We start from the raw sequence: 18,635 nt of genomic DNA, 5'->3' as shown, positions 1-18,635 counted from the left end.
AGATTTGATGACCCTTTCCAAAGGTCTCTCTGATAAGGAACTGCTGTGCATTTTGTCTATAGCTCCCATTAAAAACAGAGCCATTACTTCATGATAAAGTAATTAATTACCAATGAACGAGAGACTCTAATTTCCTTCCCTAGTAAATACTGGCACAATGCTGAACTACTTGGGTTGTAAGATTAAACAAATATTCTGCCCAGGTCAGTTGTAAGTGATATACTTTGGCATACAAATGGGTCTCCACACCACCCTTATAGTGAAATAAATGACATAAAATCTGACAAAAAAAAAACCAACCAACCAACCAACCAAACAAACAAAAAACTATATCTGTGTAGAATTGTCACCCAATTTTCAACATATTTAAGCTTGAAAGTAAAATGAGAATTATAGCTGCAATAGTTCTTTAGCGGGTATGCCAACAAATCCATAGTCATCCTCCTATCAAAAGCAGCAAACCAGGCTCTGTGCTCTGGGAGTAAGAAAATTTACACAAGTGCGAGTGTGACAATTGGCCTCAGTATAGTATCTAGTATATGAAAAGGTGTCAAGAATAGTTCCTTGAGTAGGAGAATTAGTAACAGATCCTCCAGGCATAGTTCCAATTTGAAACTGTTAAAAAGTACAAGATCCAAATGATGGTTTCTGGGTTTTTACGGTATATCTTACAGTGTATCAATGTATCTTTATTCTCTTGAGATTTCCTGGGCTGGGTTTGGCCTTCAGTGTTTTCCTTAGTAAGAAAAATAACAGGCTTCTATGCACCAATGTGGCAGCTTATCTTCACAAGCCCATAGAGAAACTTAACAGTTGAGAACTGTATAGAATCATAAAACCATCAAAGTTGGAAGACATCTTCAACATCACCCAGTCCCATCCTTCACTTAACACTACCACCGTAACCCCTAAATCACTAAACCACATAACCCAGCAACAGATCCAGACTCTTCTTGAACACCTCCAAGAGATGGTGACTCCACCACCTCCCAGGGAAACCTATTTCCTGATCACCCTAACAGTGAAAAAAATATAATAATTTTTATAGTATTCCTATAGTAACTAATCTGAATCTCCCCTGTCTCATCTGAAGGCCATTTCCTCTGGTCCTCTCACTGCTGGCACCATAGAGGTGGCCCCCACCTCACTACACTCTCCTTTCAGGGAGTTGTGGAGAGCAATGAAGACCCGCCTGAGCCTCCTTTTCTCCAGACTAAACAAACCCAGATCCCTCAGCCATTCCGTATAAGACACATTTTCTAGTCCTTTCAGGAGCCTTATTGCCCTTCTCTGGACACTCTCCAGCACCTCAATGTCCATTTTAAAGTGAGGGCCCCAGAACTGAACACAGAACCAGCGCTGAGTGCAGAGGGATGACCTCTGCCCTAGTCAAATTTGACCAAAAGTAGCTTCAAATGTTACTGCAGTTTAGAGTCAGGGAGAAAGGCAATGTGATCCCACATAATTGTCTCAGAAATCCACATGAAGAGGTTAACAGTTAATATATGAACACTAGGAACTCCTTTGTTCTCAGTATCATTAGACATAAAATGGCGTTCCACAATTTACTGCATACTATTAGTGCACCATTGACATTTTTTAATCTACATTTAGGCAAAGTTTCCCCAAAAGAACATCCAAATATGATCCTAAAAGATACAACATGATGGAGGAACTAGGGTTCTTAACTGCTAGTTCAATTTGATTTTATTGTCACTGTTACGCTCCCATAGATTCAAATACATAAAAGAAAATACAATGCTGCCTTCTGTTAAGAATGTAGTCCAGAGTTTGGGTTTTGTTGTTTTTGTTGTTGTTGTTGTTGTTTTTGTTTTTGTTTTTGTTTTTTTGTGGGTTTTTTTGGGGGGAGTTTTGTTTGTTTTTTTTTTTTTTTTTTCTGGAGTAGAATATGGAAAATTATAGAAAATTTTTAAAAGTTTAAGTATGCCCAAAAAGTTTAATTATGCCCAAAATATACCCACATATTTATTTATGTAGGAAGAAAGGATTATTCTAGAAGTGGAGTTGGGGAGAGGAAGAAATATATATTATTACTTACTTGAAAAATAACCTATAAAGACACCAGTTGTTTTCCCACATTTCACTTTTTTTTTTTTTACATAAGACAATTAGCTCAATTTTCTACATTTTTTACACAGTCAGAAATTTTGAATGTTCTAAACAGACATCTTGGAACATTTAATTTTAAACATCTGAAATATTGAAACAATTCATTTTTTAAATTTCCAAATTCAGTCAAACATTTTGATACTCCTAAGTCAAAATGTTACATTTTAGTAGCATACTCTACATTTAGAAAATATTTTCAATTAATTAAAGCTGGTATTTTTTGCCTACTTGAGCTCCCTCATTACAAAACAAAAGGATTGCAAATTAGCTTTCAGAGTAACTATGGAACCTTTGCACCAAAAAAATGGATCTTAGTAAAATGGAGCCAAGCATCACTGCTAGACTAAATGCCAGCAAGCATAAATCTGCATATTTTATATATATATGTCTGTGTGTGTGTGTGTGTACGCGCCTGTATGTGTGTGTGTGTGTACACCATATAATAATATACAAATTTTTTACATAGTTTAACTATTCAAAAAATCAATCAAGAATAATTCACTAAAAGCCAGAATTAAATGCATGATTATGGCAGTTTCATTTGGAACCATTGATATACCCCATTCTGTGCAAACCCATTGACTATGCAGTTGAATATAAAATTCTACAACATATAAAATGCTACAGAGGCATTTAGCATTTCCAAGAAATTCAGCAAAGCAACATCCATTGTGTGCTATGCACATCAGAATCAATAATAACTCTCCTAAAAGGAGTTATGCTTTCTTGTTTCAGCTCCTATTGCATGCTGTTTGAAAGAACAGTCAGAAGATGGTGCCTAGTCTCTATCTTTGCCAATATTTAATATAAACTCCTTCCATAAAATTATAGAGAATTCTCCCAAAATTATTTACCAACCTGATGAAAGGTTTTTCCCCACTACTCCCATTAGGACTGTCTCAGACAGTGCAGCTCTCACTAATGTAAGAACCACCTCCCTTGCTTCAACTTTCTTTTTCTTTCTATTTTACACTCTGATGCATGTATAACCCTATCTTCCTAACCTTTGATCCCTGCACTAAAAGGGTGTGTCCTTCTTAGAATCATCTTGTAAACAAGCGCTCCACTCTCTACATGTTTCTAATACTCCTTCTTCCCTCTTTCTGTCTTCAGTTAAGTTGATCTTTCTTGAATACAGATATCTAGATCAGAGAAGCTGAGGTCTCATTAGACTGTAATGATATTAATACCTTCCCACAAATACAGTCCTAAGAGGCAAACAAAGTGTTATCTGTTACCATAGCCACGTCATGCACTAAAACCAGACTAGTCGATAGTCATTTTATTCATTTTCCCGCATCCCTTTATTTGTCTCTGGGGCACTGAAGTACATTGTCACACACATTATCAAGCAGTATAGCATGAACTATCGCTTTCCTTCAAAGCAATTGTGCTTGGTCAAACAACAAGGTTTAAATTTGGAAAGCAGCTGTTGCTGAAATTCATCTACTGATCTTTACTGGGCTATTGTTTGTGTTTTGTGACACATCTCACCAAGCCCTAATAATGTACTGGGGAAAATATGTGTCCCTTTCTCTTTATTGGGACCTGTAAGAATTCCACTAAGTTTTGGAAATTTCTTTGACCAAATTACAAATACACTTATTCCATGTAGCTTGGAAGATTTCTTCTACAGAACTATAAGTACTCTTACCTGTACAGTGGCTACATTTATATGACATTTTTCCTGTCACCCCACCACATCTTATATCTGCTACAGATTATCTCTTTAACCACACACCTAGGCAACTACTGATGTTTTTTTGTTAGATGAATTCCAGGCATCTAAACTCGCAATTGTTAAAATAAAAACAGTGAGGAAAACTGTCATATACCTCATAAATTCAAAACTGTAATTTCCTTAGTTTTTTACTGAGCTGTCCTGGTTTTGGCATGGACAGAGTTAACTTTTTGCAGTAACTGTGAGGTGGCAAAGCCTGGAGCTGTGTGGGAGTGTCTGGGTTATTATATATTCACATCTTTGCTGGGGTGCAGAAGTAAGTAATTCTTGGGCTTCCAGGAAAATATTTGTGACAATATAAGATACTGAATATAAAAATAGCTTATTTTTATGAATTGTAACATAAGAGAAGAATGTACATTCCTTTCAACTCATCAATAAAGCATTTAAGTCTGTACAAAGAGTCCCTTATAAATTATGTCCTAATTCATTACAGAATTTAAAATAAAGAAATAACACCCAGTTAAAGATGCTATCAATATGCTTGAAAACATGACAGCATTGTAAATCAGCACCTAAAGATGCATGTATGGAAATTCAAGTTTCATAAGTCTGTTTAACAAAATCCACCTGAAGAATGGACCAGTTGATACAAGCCTTCATACTACACAGAATGGCAACAGTATTTTCTAGTTGTGGGATACAAAGGGAAATGAAAACACAAGTTCTTTTAGGTAAGATTTTTTTTTTTCTCAAATTGTCTTGTGCTACTAAGCAATAGAAAATTTTAGCTTCTATATAATCTTCCATAAACTTAGCACTAAATTAGCTATACTACAAAATGTGAAACAGCAACTGTATAGCCAAGATGGGTAAGACAGTGCAGCAAATTTAGATAACAATATAGCTACCAGCTCTTTGAAACATGGGAACCTCATATGGTATGATGTAATGGGCATCACAATCAGTTTCAGGTTTTGGACTTTTTTTCTGAAGTTTCACTATTTTAAAGTAGTGACAAAAATTTGGGGTTTATTTAAAAGATCCATTTTACTTCCATTAAGTAAAATAACTTTTCTATGGCTTTTTTGAGTGACTGTCAGAGAAACATCCAACAGAAGTGTTTATTAAGTCTTACTTAATTATAGCCCAATTATTAGCCCAACCTAATCTTCCTATCAATTCCAAAAAGGTGAACATCTCTATAACTTTTATGATTGTGAAAAATTAAGAACACTGGTGAGACTAACTGCTAATTATTTTCACTTTAAAATGAGGGTGCAATGGAAACTATTTGGTGTAGCTTTGCAAAGCTTTTGCAATTCTATAAGGTTGAGCTGATGGTGATGCCCCAATTCCTGTGATTTTTGACAAAACTAATTGAGGTCTAGCAAGAAGTATCCAGCCAAATTATTTTTTTCCTCTTCAATCACAGCAGCTTCAAACTGGTAACTGTTTCCAGAAATTAAATGTCAATATATGTACCCAATATATTTAAAGTCACGTATCTATGTCTTAATACTGAGATCAGCAGGACAACATGGTGAAGAAGCAGTTCTGAATTTCAGTATCTGAGGACTTCGGCTTTCTGTGTTCACTATTCGCTCCTACTCTCATACAGTAAAAGCCATGTGGGGGTAGCAGCAGACAAATCACCTGTAAAGTACAACCTGCAGAACCACCTAACACCTAGGAAAGATGACTAATTACAGTACACAAAACTGTGTACAGCACAGGCCTGAGAATTTTATTGCAGAAATGCAAAGATGCTTATAGGGAGGACCAACCTGAAGAATCCCCTAAAGCTTGACAAATCACATCTGTTTTCTGTATTACAGATTTTAAGTCCATGCACCCTGTGATGGGTGAAACAGAATGAATGCTTTTACCTGATAAACATAATAGGATTTCTTCTTACATCTCCCAAAAATCATTTGCTAAGAGAAAACTGTAAGTCCCAAATTCTAGCACACTTTCAGAGCCTAGAGCTGCTCTGTGCTGACTCTGAGTCATGCCTATAGATTCTTTACCAGTTTAAGTGCCCAGAACTACACAAATCAGAATATATAATAATATAGTAATATAATAATAATATGTTAATAAATTCATTATGTGAGGGGAAAATTAATTTAATAATGCCACTTTAGGACCCTCTACAGATTACAGCTTGAGTACAAATCCTCAGAGATACACAACTTTGCATCAGAACATACATGCTTATTTTTAAAAAAATCAATTAACTTTAAAGCAAATTTAGTCAGAGATTAAATACATACCCTCTGCTTCTCAGGGTCAACATATCGAATGCCAAAATAGTCTTTTTCCAGCAAGCTGTAATAGTTGCAGATGTGATCTATGAGAAACTGACCTTTGGTTTCCCTCTGTAAAAAGATAAAGAAATTATAAATTATATTGAGTATTGTGAATTTTCTGTCTACAAATCTATGCAAAGTGTCAAGGAAAATGACACATTAAATTTGTTGTTATTCAGACAAGAACAAGGATTTAACTTCTTATCTACTCTAAGACTCAAGAGAGCAATGATCAATACACTCCCTGCACATTCACAAATTGGTTAAGAAAATATCATTACTACTCTTACCTCAGGAAAACTCATGCTGCTCTAATGGCTACGAGACTTAATATACTACTAGCAATCATATTTCCATGGATGCTATAACGGCATAACAGATACTCATTTACATATAGAATTTCAAAACACTCTGTGGTTTTTTATCCGCCAATTTTGAAAGGAGATCTGAATGTGAGCATTCTACTAGAACTTTACCCAGTGCCCAACAGCAAGAGAGATCTGATCCCTAATTCCCTCCATTAAGTCAGAGCTACAGTACAAAGAACAAATGCCCAAATGACTGAAAGAGAGGTTTTTATATTTGTGTTGTCACTGAATAACTATGGCCTTATCAAATGTTGCTGTTAAATATGATGCTTAGCTAACAATCTCATTCTTTCTTTCTGTTTTCTTCAATCTCAAGATTGTGAGTCTATTCTCCTTTATCTGATGCCTAATATGATCCTGCATGAGTTTTCACATTTCTTCTGATACAGCTAATGTAAAAGTTCATGTTGTTTTTTTTCTGAAATGTGGTTTGTGCCAATATTAGCATGGGACTAAAGCTATTTTCCTAAAACAGTCCACTCCAAACAGACAAAGGTGTTTCACTACACTGTGGTGTCAAGTCTCTGCATTTTTTCCCTCTGTGTGTCCACCCTGGTCCTGCACTGAGACGTCTCTGCTGCAGACCAGGAGTCTCTAGCCTTTGCTGACATGAAACAATTTGAATTTAGCTCTTTAATGTCTACTGAATAGAAACTACACAGGACATGAAATCATTTTATATAAAAATAATACTTAATTGTTTTTCTCCAAACTACTCCCTGAGTAGTTTCAGTAGTTTCACTCCCTGAAAGTTTTAATACCTTTTTCAATTTTTTTTTTTTTTTAAGAATTTAAGAGGCAATTTAAACTGTAAAGAGCATGGCAAGCAAAATTGAAGGGACAGTATCTATATATCTCATGGTATTTTAGAAGGCTGAGTATTGCTAGCATCTTCATTTTGCACAGAAGAATCTGAGCCAAAACCAGCACCATGACCTGTTGGAGGTCATACTCTAAAGAGCAGAGGAAGCGATGGCCCAGGCACAACCACTGCTTCCCACAGGAAAAATGAGATATGTTTCAAGATTGAAGAGTTAGAAAATAATACAATCCGTGAACTAAAGTTTTGTTCTCTTATCTTTACAATTAATGAGAAATTCTCACATAGATACACTGCTTGTTTTTTGGTCTCTATCACTCAACAAACAGAAAACTAAATAAAAAACACCCTCAGTCTCTCTGTCACCCTGACAGAGAGACTCATTACCCTTCCGAATGCTGAGGCTCCTGCGATGTAACCTTGTCTGCCATAGGGACCTCCTCTCGTACCAAATTAACTTCCAGCCACAATGGAATTGCTAATTTCTCTACAGATTTCCTTTTCCTAGATATGGCCACCTCCATTTCAAATGCTACTGTGTAAGCCACCCACTTCCCCTACTCCTATCTGCCTCCACCTTCTATTTTCTATAAATTTTAGTCCTGTACTCTCCCATACTCTCCTACTTGCCTGGAGATATCTCTGCCTTGTCTGCACATGGTGCTTCCATAATTTGTTTTCCTATTTTTAAACATCCTTTGTCAAAGGATGTTAAGACAATTTTTCTGTTCAGTTTGTGCTCATGCAACCTTATACTTTGCACCCTACATTGTTACCTTTTCCCATGTAACCTAAATGCAACAGTTTCCTTCCAGCCTCAAGACATTCAAAAATCAACTTTTTTACTGTTAAGAGTGGTTGTATTCACTGACATTTTTTTGTGTTGTACCCAGGTACAAGTATGGGCATCCTGGAGACAACATAGAGAACACTTTCCTCAAAAGGAACAGTCCTATCAAAGTCTGAAAAGCACAAAAAGAAAACTGTCACTCTCCCTGTGACTGACCAAAAAAAAAAAGGTCTACACTTATGCAGTCATATTTCAATTTACTGCTTTCTAACTTAAAGTCTTGTAAGTGTCTGAAAAGTTTTGTGACTATGAGAGACCATCAAAATATTAACACAATTGCATGGGGACATTTCTTTACAAAGGTAGTAGGAAAAATTATAAACACAGATGTGACATTTAAGTTGCATACAGTTTTAAACTAATCTATAGCAAATTAAATGGGACTGGGAAATAACAGCTATTAGATGACTCAGGTACAATCAAACATAAAAACAGATTTTACCAGCAACAGTGTACAAATTAAACCCATTTTTTAAAACACTGGAAATGGGGAAACCAGACGATCCATATTTTCATGTGACAACATCAGAGGGTGTTACTGGAAGGACAGTCAGTAATACAATCTTCTACAACAAACTACTAGGGGTTCATATTCTAATCTATGAATTTTAAAAGCCCTTTGCTTCAGTCACCTAAATAATCACAGATTTCTGAGTTCCTGAAGAAACCGATAAAAGTGTACAGCACACATAATGTTTATAAATCCAGTAACAACGTTCTGTTTCTAAAAGGAATTGATGCCCTAGTTTTCTTCCTTGGAAAATAAATGATAGAAACAAACCAAACAAAAAGACCAAAAAGCCTCCAAGCTAGATTCATGCTCTAGCAATCTTTAAGCCTTCGATCGATAAATGGAAGGGACTAGTTAAAAACTTCACCCTTGGTTAATATATCCCCTTCAGTTCATTGCATTTTGAAAAATATACAAGATGCACAAAAGTGGGCTAATTCAGTACATGAATAATGTAGTGAGAGTCTTCATATGAAATTGTAAATGTTCCACTATTAAAGCCTTCTAGACACCTGAAAATTTGGGGGAAAAAAAGAGATCTTAATTGTTACACAGAGGAAAATATTTGATGTGGCACATTGCACATCAAGTCCTAATTCATAATAGATTGTATGACAAGAAGGATGGGCAATGGTGGTTAATTTTATTTTCTGCAAACAGCATAAACATTTTCATTTCTCTAACAATGCTTCAAATTCTTCTGAGCTTTAGAATCTAATGATCTTTTTCTATTTATTGCACATTACTACATATTACCATGCTACAAAAGAATATATTACAACCAAATTTCTTTCTCATTTGTGAAAGAATCTGGATAACACAAATTAAGAACAGCTAGACATCCACAACAGAGCAGAGGCATGGATTTGGGTCAGAAAATAATGGATATAAAACATTGCCTGAAATTTCAGACGGTTGCTTTCCAATTAAATGATCCTTAAAAAAAAGAAAACAAGCAAACAAAAAACAATCAAACAAAAACAACCCTTAAACCCTTCTATTCAAAAAAAAAAACTTTGCATCAATTCAGAAAAATAATTTTATATTACATTTTAGAATGCTTGTCAGAACATTAAAAAATCACATAATAAAGAAAGCCATTATTTCAAATACCACTGAAGAATTTCAGCCACAAACAACAGGAGTCTGAAAGTAAAAATCAAGTCGTACATTTAAAATTTTCACAGCTCAAATATTTGAGAGTTATACCACAGTTCACTCAGAAGTCATCAACTATTGTCCATTAAAGAACATATATGCAAGCAGAAACAAGATCAGAAAAGTCTGTAAGTGAGAGATACAAAATGTCCTGAATTGTAATCAATACATTGTTTTCAATGAAAGAATACCATTAAATAAGTCACTTTTTTCTAAATCTATTAATTCAAATATGTCTGTCTATCTCAAATGAGAAATATTTTCCTTCATATTTTTGTAACCCATGCAATGGCTTTAAACAAAGTTATATAATGCAGATATTCCACACACTCAAAAATTTGGAGATTTTTGTAAATAATTTGAGGAATGACTTTCTGATTTATTTAGATAAATAGGCACAGACAAGATGAGTATGTTTTCCCTAAGGCTGTATTTGAATATCTGACCTTAATACCACTAAAATCCCACAACAAACCACAACACATATGTGACAGATATAATGCCATGTAAATGACAAAATCCCTGAACACACAAGGATCAGTTTGCAAATAACTGTTCAACACTGCTTTTTAAGCAGAATCAAAAGTTTTCATTTCTATTGAAACATATATGTATCAAACTAAACTTGCAGCTGTGACAAAAGAATTAAGCAAAACAGGGGATGTTCTCTACCGCAACAAGATATGAAAACATGATCACACAGAGTCTTCCATTGATGGACTCACAGGGCAACCTGAGTTTGTTCCTCAGCTCTAGGAACTGAGTAATAAACTGGAGAAATGCTTCATTTTCCCTACCAGACACTCTCATTACAGCTTCCATTTCTGCAACTCTGCAAATTTATGACTCAGTAACCTAATTCCTTGGTAATTTCTCTGGTATACAGAAACTAACCCAGACAACAATCTTTGTCGCTCTTGTGCAGTTTAAAACATTATCCCCATCTCATGCTTGCTTTGGGGATTTCTTTTTTATTTCAACTATCTTGATGCAACTTAAAAAACAAGGCAGAGTGTAACTTCTTCTACGAATTTTAACAATTCTCCAATGACGTAAAACAAGACCACAAAACCTTTCTGACTGCTTCACAAATCTGAAAATGAAAGGAAAATTACTTACGGCAGTTTAAGATCTTACATTCAGTGAAACGTTTTGCCTATTTGAATTTGCTTCACCATGGAGTTGTGCGTCTATTTATCTGGATGTCGTCACAAGGAAAAGCAAGAATCACAAGCAGATTAAACACAATGTTTCTTCTCTGTTATTTAACCACTGAAGTCCTGCCAGAATCCTTATCTCTGTCAGGAAGCCACTGACATTACTAAGGAGTGTGCAGAGTCATAAACACAGTATTTATTTGTCCTGGGGATTTCAATCCTCGTCCCTTAAGTGTCTTTACTTGTTGAACAGCTCCCAACAGTGACCCTGTGTGTAAAGTAAAATACACATACTTAAGTGCTTACTTAAGTGTAAAGCCACACACAAAAAGATAAAACAAATAAAACAAACCAACCAAAAAACATCAACACAACAAACAAAGCACAATGAAACCAACATTCTGCCTAAATTAATGGAAAGTCAGGCTCTCAGGCAAGGCAAGTACACTATTTGATTTTGTATGCTCACTTTCTTTGGTGTGCAACATATTTTGAGGTTCTACGAATGTAAAAGAATTAAATACATGTATTGAAGAACAGTCATGATAGAACCATAGAATGAAAACTAATCCAGTCAGAAAAATGGACAAAACCATTGTGCCTCTAAAGAAAAAAAAAAAAAAGAAAGAAAAAAAAAAAAAAAGGCAAAAAGCATCTTAAGCATCTTTACCCACTGAAAACAGAAAAAGATACTTCTGTTGAAAATATGTAACAATAATTATAAAAAGCAATAGAGCTAAGCTACATCTTTGACTACCATGTCTCACATTTTTAACTTTTCTTTGGACATCCTCCACCAGTGATAAGACCATATTTCTTCTAGGCTTTTCATGAGAGAAATTACTTGAACCCCAAAAGGCACCTGTCCTCCATTTCATCAACAATTATTTCATACTTCAGCATGGTGCCAGCTTTCCAACACTAGAGTATGGTGGTGAAAGGATATCTGGGAGCAATTCTCTGCTTGTGCCCCTTTTGATACAGGTATCATCACATTTGCATTTGTCTCCAGTGGCACAGCAAAAGAGTTCATTAAGCATCACTGGACTGGGATGTGCTCTGGAATGGGACTTATTTAATATCCACCCTTTGAAGCTGAGAAGGGAGGAGAACTGAGGGCACAGAGAAGGAAGACAGCTAGGCAGGCCCAAATTTCTCAGTATCTTCTATATCAATTTTTAAGTCTTGCCTGAATAACAGAATCTGGAACAGAACCTTCATTCTGCAGCAACCAAAGTCAGTGAGGTGGAACAGACCCAACTATGACATGGAAAAACTGGGCTCTAACCCTGACAATATCCAATGCCCTCTGCAAATTTCTTATGGCTCTTTTGGATTTATGGATTCACTGAGACTACAGATGACAGCAAGTACTCACAAGATAGATACACAGACAAGTCCTTTGTCATTTTTTTCTTCCTTCTTTGGAAACAACAATACAAATATATGAAAATGTTTCACAAGAACTCAATATTGAATAATGCCTTCAAAATATATAGAACAATAAAAGCATGCCTGTTTCACTCCTCAGCTAAAGTGCCATAACTCTTTAAAAGGAATTCCTTCCTTCCATAATTAGTATCCTACAGTATTTTATACTATTTGAAAATACACTGGAAGTCTAGTCTAGTCTAGTATATAACATTTAACCAGAAAATTTTCTCAGTTGTAAGTGGAGCCAGTTATAATTTATTTTTTATTGTAGTTTAAGTCCCAAAATATAAAAGGCAACTTTTGCTGAAAGAAAACAAACAAATTGGAAGTGGAAGACTTTATTTTAGAAACCAAGTATTTATCACAGATTTTTCTTCTGTTAATAATGAAGAATTCATTATATTTCTACAAGCCTAAAATGAAGTGAAAAAAGGGCCAATCATTTTTAATGAAAGGGACAAAACATGACACTGCTATAAAATAGCTGGCACTTACTTAATTATAACAGTCCTCTTCCAGATGTTATTTTATATTTGCTATCTGGTGCAAAGTATATCTTGTGTTCTATATACTAGTTACTATTTCTACATTAATTAAAAATAATTTATATCAACGTTATCTAATTCTAGAACTTAGTGAAGGAACAATTTTTAAATCTGTCATTTAATACATTTTATTATGTATAAAAGTTTGTGAATAGATGATAGAAAACATTAGAGTACTAATGCCCATCTTATTTATTAAGGAATTTAGCAGTCACTAGTAATAAAGAATGCTCCATGTCTAAGACACAAACTACCTACTACTACTACTCCTCTGATTTTAGAATTCATTTGGTAACCTGGAATGGGTTTTAAAGAACATCATTTTTACAAATATATCAGTCTTTAAACTCAGATTTCTAAGCTCTTAATTATCAGTTGAGACCTAAGCTATAGATACCAATAAAGAGAACTAAAGGGAAAAGAACCCCATAAACAAGCCTTGATTTGCAGTTTCTTTTGGGGCAGAAATATACAAATATATCTTAAAAATAAAGAGAAAGTAAAGAAAAAAGAATAATGTCCATGTTGGGAAGAAGAAAATAAGGGAACAGCAATTTCAAGTCTGTATATGTGAATGTAGCTGAGGAAGTTCTATTAATCTTCAATGAAACTGCATGGCTAAATGTACACAGCACTGAAAATTTACCCAGAAATAACTGCTGCAGTAAGGTCAGAAACATACTTGTCAAATTCTTCCTATGTGCTATCTCGTTTGGAAAATGAAGACCATTTGAGGTTATTTATTTTTCTTTAATTTACACTATTCATTTGCAACAGATTGACAGATTTGTCCATATGACAGCATATTTTATGCTCTCTTAAATTGGAGGTTATTGTATGAGGATAGTGATCAAATAATAACAGATGAAGAGAAAAAGGAGAAAATTAGATGACAGAAAAAATCTCACAATTCCAGTCCCATGCAATGAAAACTATTCTAAAAGCTAAATACTATAGAAAATGAAAAGTATAATCTACTACACAGTAAAACCTGAACAGTAGCAGTGAATACTGGTAACAGCTTTCACACAATCAGTTCTTGACCTCAGTGATAGTCTGCAAGTAAATTACTCTGACCCATGGGTAAGTTATAAATAATAAAAAGTAAGTTATAGTTCGCATACTGCAGCTCTCAAAAGTCTTCACCAGTCTGGCCAGCAAGCACGAGGAAACCACAAATGCAATATTCATTTAGAGGGCTCATGCTCATTTGCTTCTGAGCACACGAGCATCACTTAGCCATTTAGGCTTTGTGTCCCTGAAGTGGACTCACAGAAGGCTTGCAGCATTAACTGCTCACTTCTGATAACAGCTTCCATTAGTGCAGCATTTGTGATGCCATCTGAGACACTATTGATTTCTTAAAAGGAATTGAGTCCTTCTGTCAACAAATCTACAATTCTATTCAATATCCAACACTGTTCAGAAAATCTGACTTCTTTCCCTCTTTCATTCTTGACATCATACCTCATTTAGGAAAGTGGATTAGAGATTTCAAGAATGACTCCTTAGTCCCCACCTACAAAGCAACATAAAAGCCAAACCAGGATTTTAATAAAAATATCTCATGTCCCCCAGTACAGGTGATGGTCAACAATGCTCCCTTGGCTTGAATCTTCTCAGTAGTTTCAAAAGACACAGAAAAATCAGCACATATTCAAGTACAATTCCAAGTACCATTCTTTAAATAAGCCTTTCCCAACAGATGCATAGCAGTCTGTCCTAATTTTACTAGTGTTTTTAAAAAAGAAAAACAACCAAAAATTCTTCTAGCCAAACAAGACACCTCCCTGAGCACAGGAAAAAGGGACACTCAGCAGCATGTGACACAGTTCACTTATGCTGCCCACATAAAAACAGCCAGCTGGGGTAGTTGCAAGAATGCCCCTTCAGGAGCACATTTCAGGGCTCAGCTGAATGTATTGAACCCCAGACAGGGTAAGGGTTGTGTGGGAACAAATACACCAAGTGGTGCTTCCACACCAAGTGGGAGAGAAGGGCGGCTTGAAAGAAGCTGTAAGTAGAGCTGGGGAACCCCTGCAAGCACTGAGAGGGGCACCTCAGCTGGTGCCCCTCACGCCCCTCACAGCTTGGGGTTATCCCTGCATATTCATCGCCTCACATGAGGAAACGCATCTTGAATGCCTGCAAGCATGACATGGAATGTGCATGCACTAATGAGAGGAATGGAGGAGGAAATGTAAGATCATGGAACATAATCCCTAGAGGGGATGAAGTAATGCCCATTTGAAAGGCTATTAGAGTGATGTGAAAGGCTAAGAGTTTATATAATGAACAGAATATACAACTAGGTATCACAGAAATCTGATCCATCACTCTGTGGATTATTCCAGAATCACAGACCCAGCTGTGTAGATCTGGCAATATCATCTCTGGAGCACACCCAATCACAACGAGTGCTGCAGCTCACAAAGAATGTCTCCTGACAGACAAGACCCTCAATCACGGCGATGAAGTCACCAGCTCTTAGTGAGCCAGCTGAAAGTGCAACTCATACATTAATCTCATGTGATAAGGACCTAGATAAAAACTTTTGGTTGAGGAATCCTCACCATGCTATGCACTTGAACTGTCAGACAGACATATGATATAATTAATGCCTCAGAGGACACTTGTCATAATACCTACTGTTCCTCTTCAAAAAATGCACATTAAAAAGAAGTTTTTATGGAAGATGGTGGAGATAAACACAAAGATCTCCCGCTTTCTACTAATTTAGAATCCACCAACACACATTTTTTCAACTACTCATCCTGCTTACCTGCCTTAGGTAAGTAACTCTTTTCTATCCATCTTTGGTAATATCTCAGTATGCTTAATCACTTTTCCCATGTGCTTTGACTGCAGAAATTTTGTAATTTCAAGGATCATGTTGGCTCATTTCCCACTCAGCAAAGTGCTTCATTCCTATACTTTTTTTCAGCAGACTGTAGGAATAATTTTACCACAAGAAACTATTTCCAAGCTGCTCAACTAGTGCTTTTTAGACACATATGGTTAAATATATTTTTCTGTCAGAAATAATTACACAGTAAAGAATCTTTCATCAGTACTTTTTCCCCCTCATAATAATCCCAGTTTTTAAACGCTTGTTTTGAAGGAAAACAAACATTAAATTTGTAAGATTTGACATTCAGTCTTCAAAAGAGCAAATTAATGGTAGATTGAAAACACTGAAGAAATAAATCCTCCAGAAGAATCCCTTGGACATGGTGCCTACACCAATGCACCCCAATGGTATTAAATAAAAGCCAGCTATTGGCATCAGGGGAAAATCATTCTCTGTGTCATACAAGTTTCTGTCTCCTTGCCAAAGAAAAATCCCCAGCTCACAATTTTTTGGTAGTAGAGAAACCTGGATTGATTTTTTTCTTTCTTTCTTTCTTTCTTTCTGGAGGTCATTCAGTCCTTGAAAGACATACAAACTGCCTCATTAGCACTACCTAAAATAAAACCTCTGCATTTGTAATCATCACATCACAAAATTACAACTATGGTCTTTTTTTCCCCACTCTTTAAAAAACTATTTATAAGAATACAGATTGAAAACAACAAATCTTTCTGACTTTCTTTTAACCATCATCACAAAAACTCAACACACAATAGAAATTCAAATAGAGGACTCTACAGACTTATTCCATTAACCACAGCTGCAAAAAAGAAGATAATAAAGCAATGCATTTTACAGACCCCATAATTGTTTCACCTTTACTAGACCTCACTTTCTCCCTTACTGTGTCAGATTCAGCTTCATCTTTCCATCATGTGCTCAGACTACCCACACACTCAGCAGAGATCAAAGGCAAGCTGACCTCACTTTTTACTGTTTCAGTAATTGGTCTGTTTTCCACATTTTTTAGTTGAGGAACATACTCGCTCAGTATTAAAATGCATCCTTTTTGACTAAGTTGGGAACTCATCACACTTTTTTTCTTCTTAGCAGTAGTTACTCTTGTATCCCTTTTAAGATATCCTCCCCAAAATAAATCCTAGGATGTTGCAAATGCGTCTTCACATCTAATAAATGGAAAGCAAAGCCCTGAATTGCATACCAAATGTATGTATCTCACTTTTCCTGACCTTACAACAATACTATTCTGTCTATTCTTTTCTATCTATTCAGGGCAAAATTTGCTGTCTTTGATATTTATAAAATTTTAGCTTTTGGGTGAAGCTGAATGAAAAAAAAGCGGGGGAGAATAAAAGGAGTGCAGATGATGTGATTATATATTGGAAGTTTTCTCCCCAGTGGCTGGCATTTGGGGAAAGCATTGAAAAATCAGTGGATGCAGAGTATGTTTATGCACGCTGATCAATTTCCCTTAACCACCCACATTGCCTGTTACAACTGAACATAAAATTCATTAAAACAAGAAAAAAAAAAAACATAAGATGATGCTTAATAGGATTGCTTGTATTCATTTTACTATGTGTGGTGGCAGATAAAAAACCATACAGTGGAAATTACTTCCTGTATGCAAATGAGCACAGTTCTCCTCAGCAAATTTTTTTACAAAATGTGCCTTGTTAACAGATATTTAAACACCAAACCACAATTTTGCAAATAAAGTCCTGTTCTCACACAGATGATCATGGAGTGGAAGGAGATCTGGCAAAAAATATAACATACAGTAACTTTCATAAACCAATATTACAGCTGGTTACTAGGTCATTTTTGCATCAGAAAGGTCTCTCTTTAAATTCATCACATTTAGAATTGAAGAAGAGCATTAGCAAATATCAGGAAGACAACTAAGCAACTTGAAAAAGGCTTTGAATATTACTGCAAAATAAAAAGTAAAGTAAGATTTCTTGTTGTCCTCTGAGAGTAGAAAATGTGTGCTTAACCTCTTGTAATTTAGGAGCAAACTAAGGCTACATTCTCCTCACCCAGATCACCTATAGGTACTACAGGCTTATGTGAAAGAAAAAGCATCTTTAAAAGTGTCTTAAGAAAGAGCTAGATGCAATGCAAAGCTGACATGCAGATTCTAAGAAGAAAAACTGTCAGCTTTGTAACTGCTCTGCCAAAACTGACTGTAAAACCCCAAGATGAAATTATTGTATAATGAACCTCTTTTTCAAAACTGGAGAAGTTACACAAATGAGCAGATGACACCAAAGAATAAAAGGAATCTTGTTTTGCAGCACAGGACAACTTTTCAGATTTCCCTTTCTGCCTGACACATCGATGCAAAAAGAACTTTTGGAAAATAAAGCAAGAAACAAGCCGGCATGGAAATGGTGAGAGAGCAATCAGACACTTCAGTGGCCTTCCTCGTGGGATGCAGCAATCATCCTTAGCCATGTGCCCTAAGTACAAGACAAGCAGCAAGCAGAAGGAAAGCAGAGAGCAGGGGAAGACCACTGGGGTTAGCTCAGTTGGTTAGAGCCTAGTAATATCAAGGTTGTGGGTTCATCCTCATATGAGCCATTCACTTAAGAGCTGGACTTGATGATCCTTGTGGGTGCCTTCCAAATCAGAATATTCTGTGATTCTGCAATTCTCTGAAGATTTCACCATCAAGTGCTCTGCTGCCATTAATCCAAACCCTCCCATGTTCAGTGCTCTCTGAAAAGCCTTGAGGAACAGACTGCACTGAAAACTCAACTGAGAATGCAGCAGACTTAAGCAAAACCATATCAGA

At 35.8% G+C, this 18,635-nt stretch overlaps 1 protein-coding gene across 4 annotated transcripts in view; it reads right to left on the bottom strand.

Moving 5' to 3' along the window:
• FRMD3 (FERM domain containing 3) overlaps positions 1–18,635 on the bottom strand; it is a 123,544-nt gene that overhangs the window by 59,553 nt on the left and 45,356 nt on the right. For all 4 annotated transcript variants that reach the window (XM_053931588.1, XM_053931589.1, XM_053931592.1 and 1 more), the window contains one exon: positions 6,088–6,192. In XM_053931588.1, coding sequence (XP_053787563.1) covers positions 6,088–6,192 — 105 coding nt within the window. The remainder of the gene's footprint in view (positions 1–6,087; positions 6,193–18,635) is intronic.

The sequence above is a fragment of the Vidua chalybeata genome, chromosome Z (genome assembly GCF_026979565.1).
Source record: "Vidua chalybeata isolate OUT-0048 chromosome Z, bVidCha1 merged haplotype, whole genome shotgun sequence".
Lineage (NCBI taxonomy): Eukaryota > Metazoa > Chordata > Aves > Passeriformes > Viduidae > Vidua > Vidua chalybeata.
Note: the sequence above shows the minus strand (reverse complement) of the source record. Positions and strands in the feature narration are given on the sequence as shown.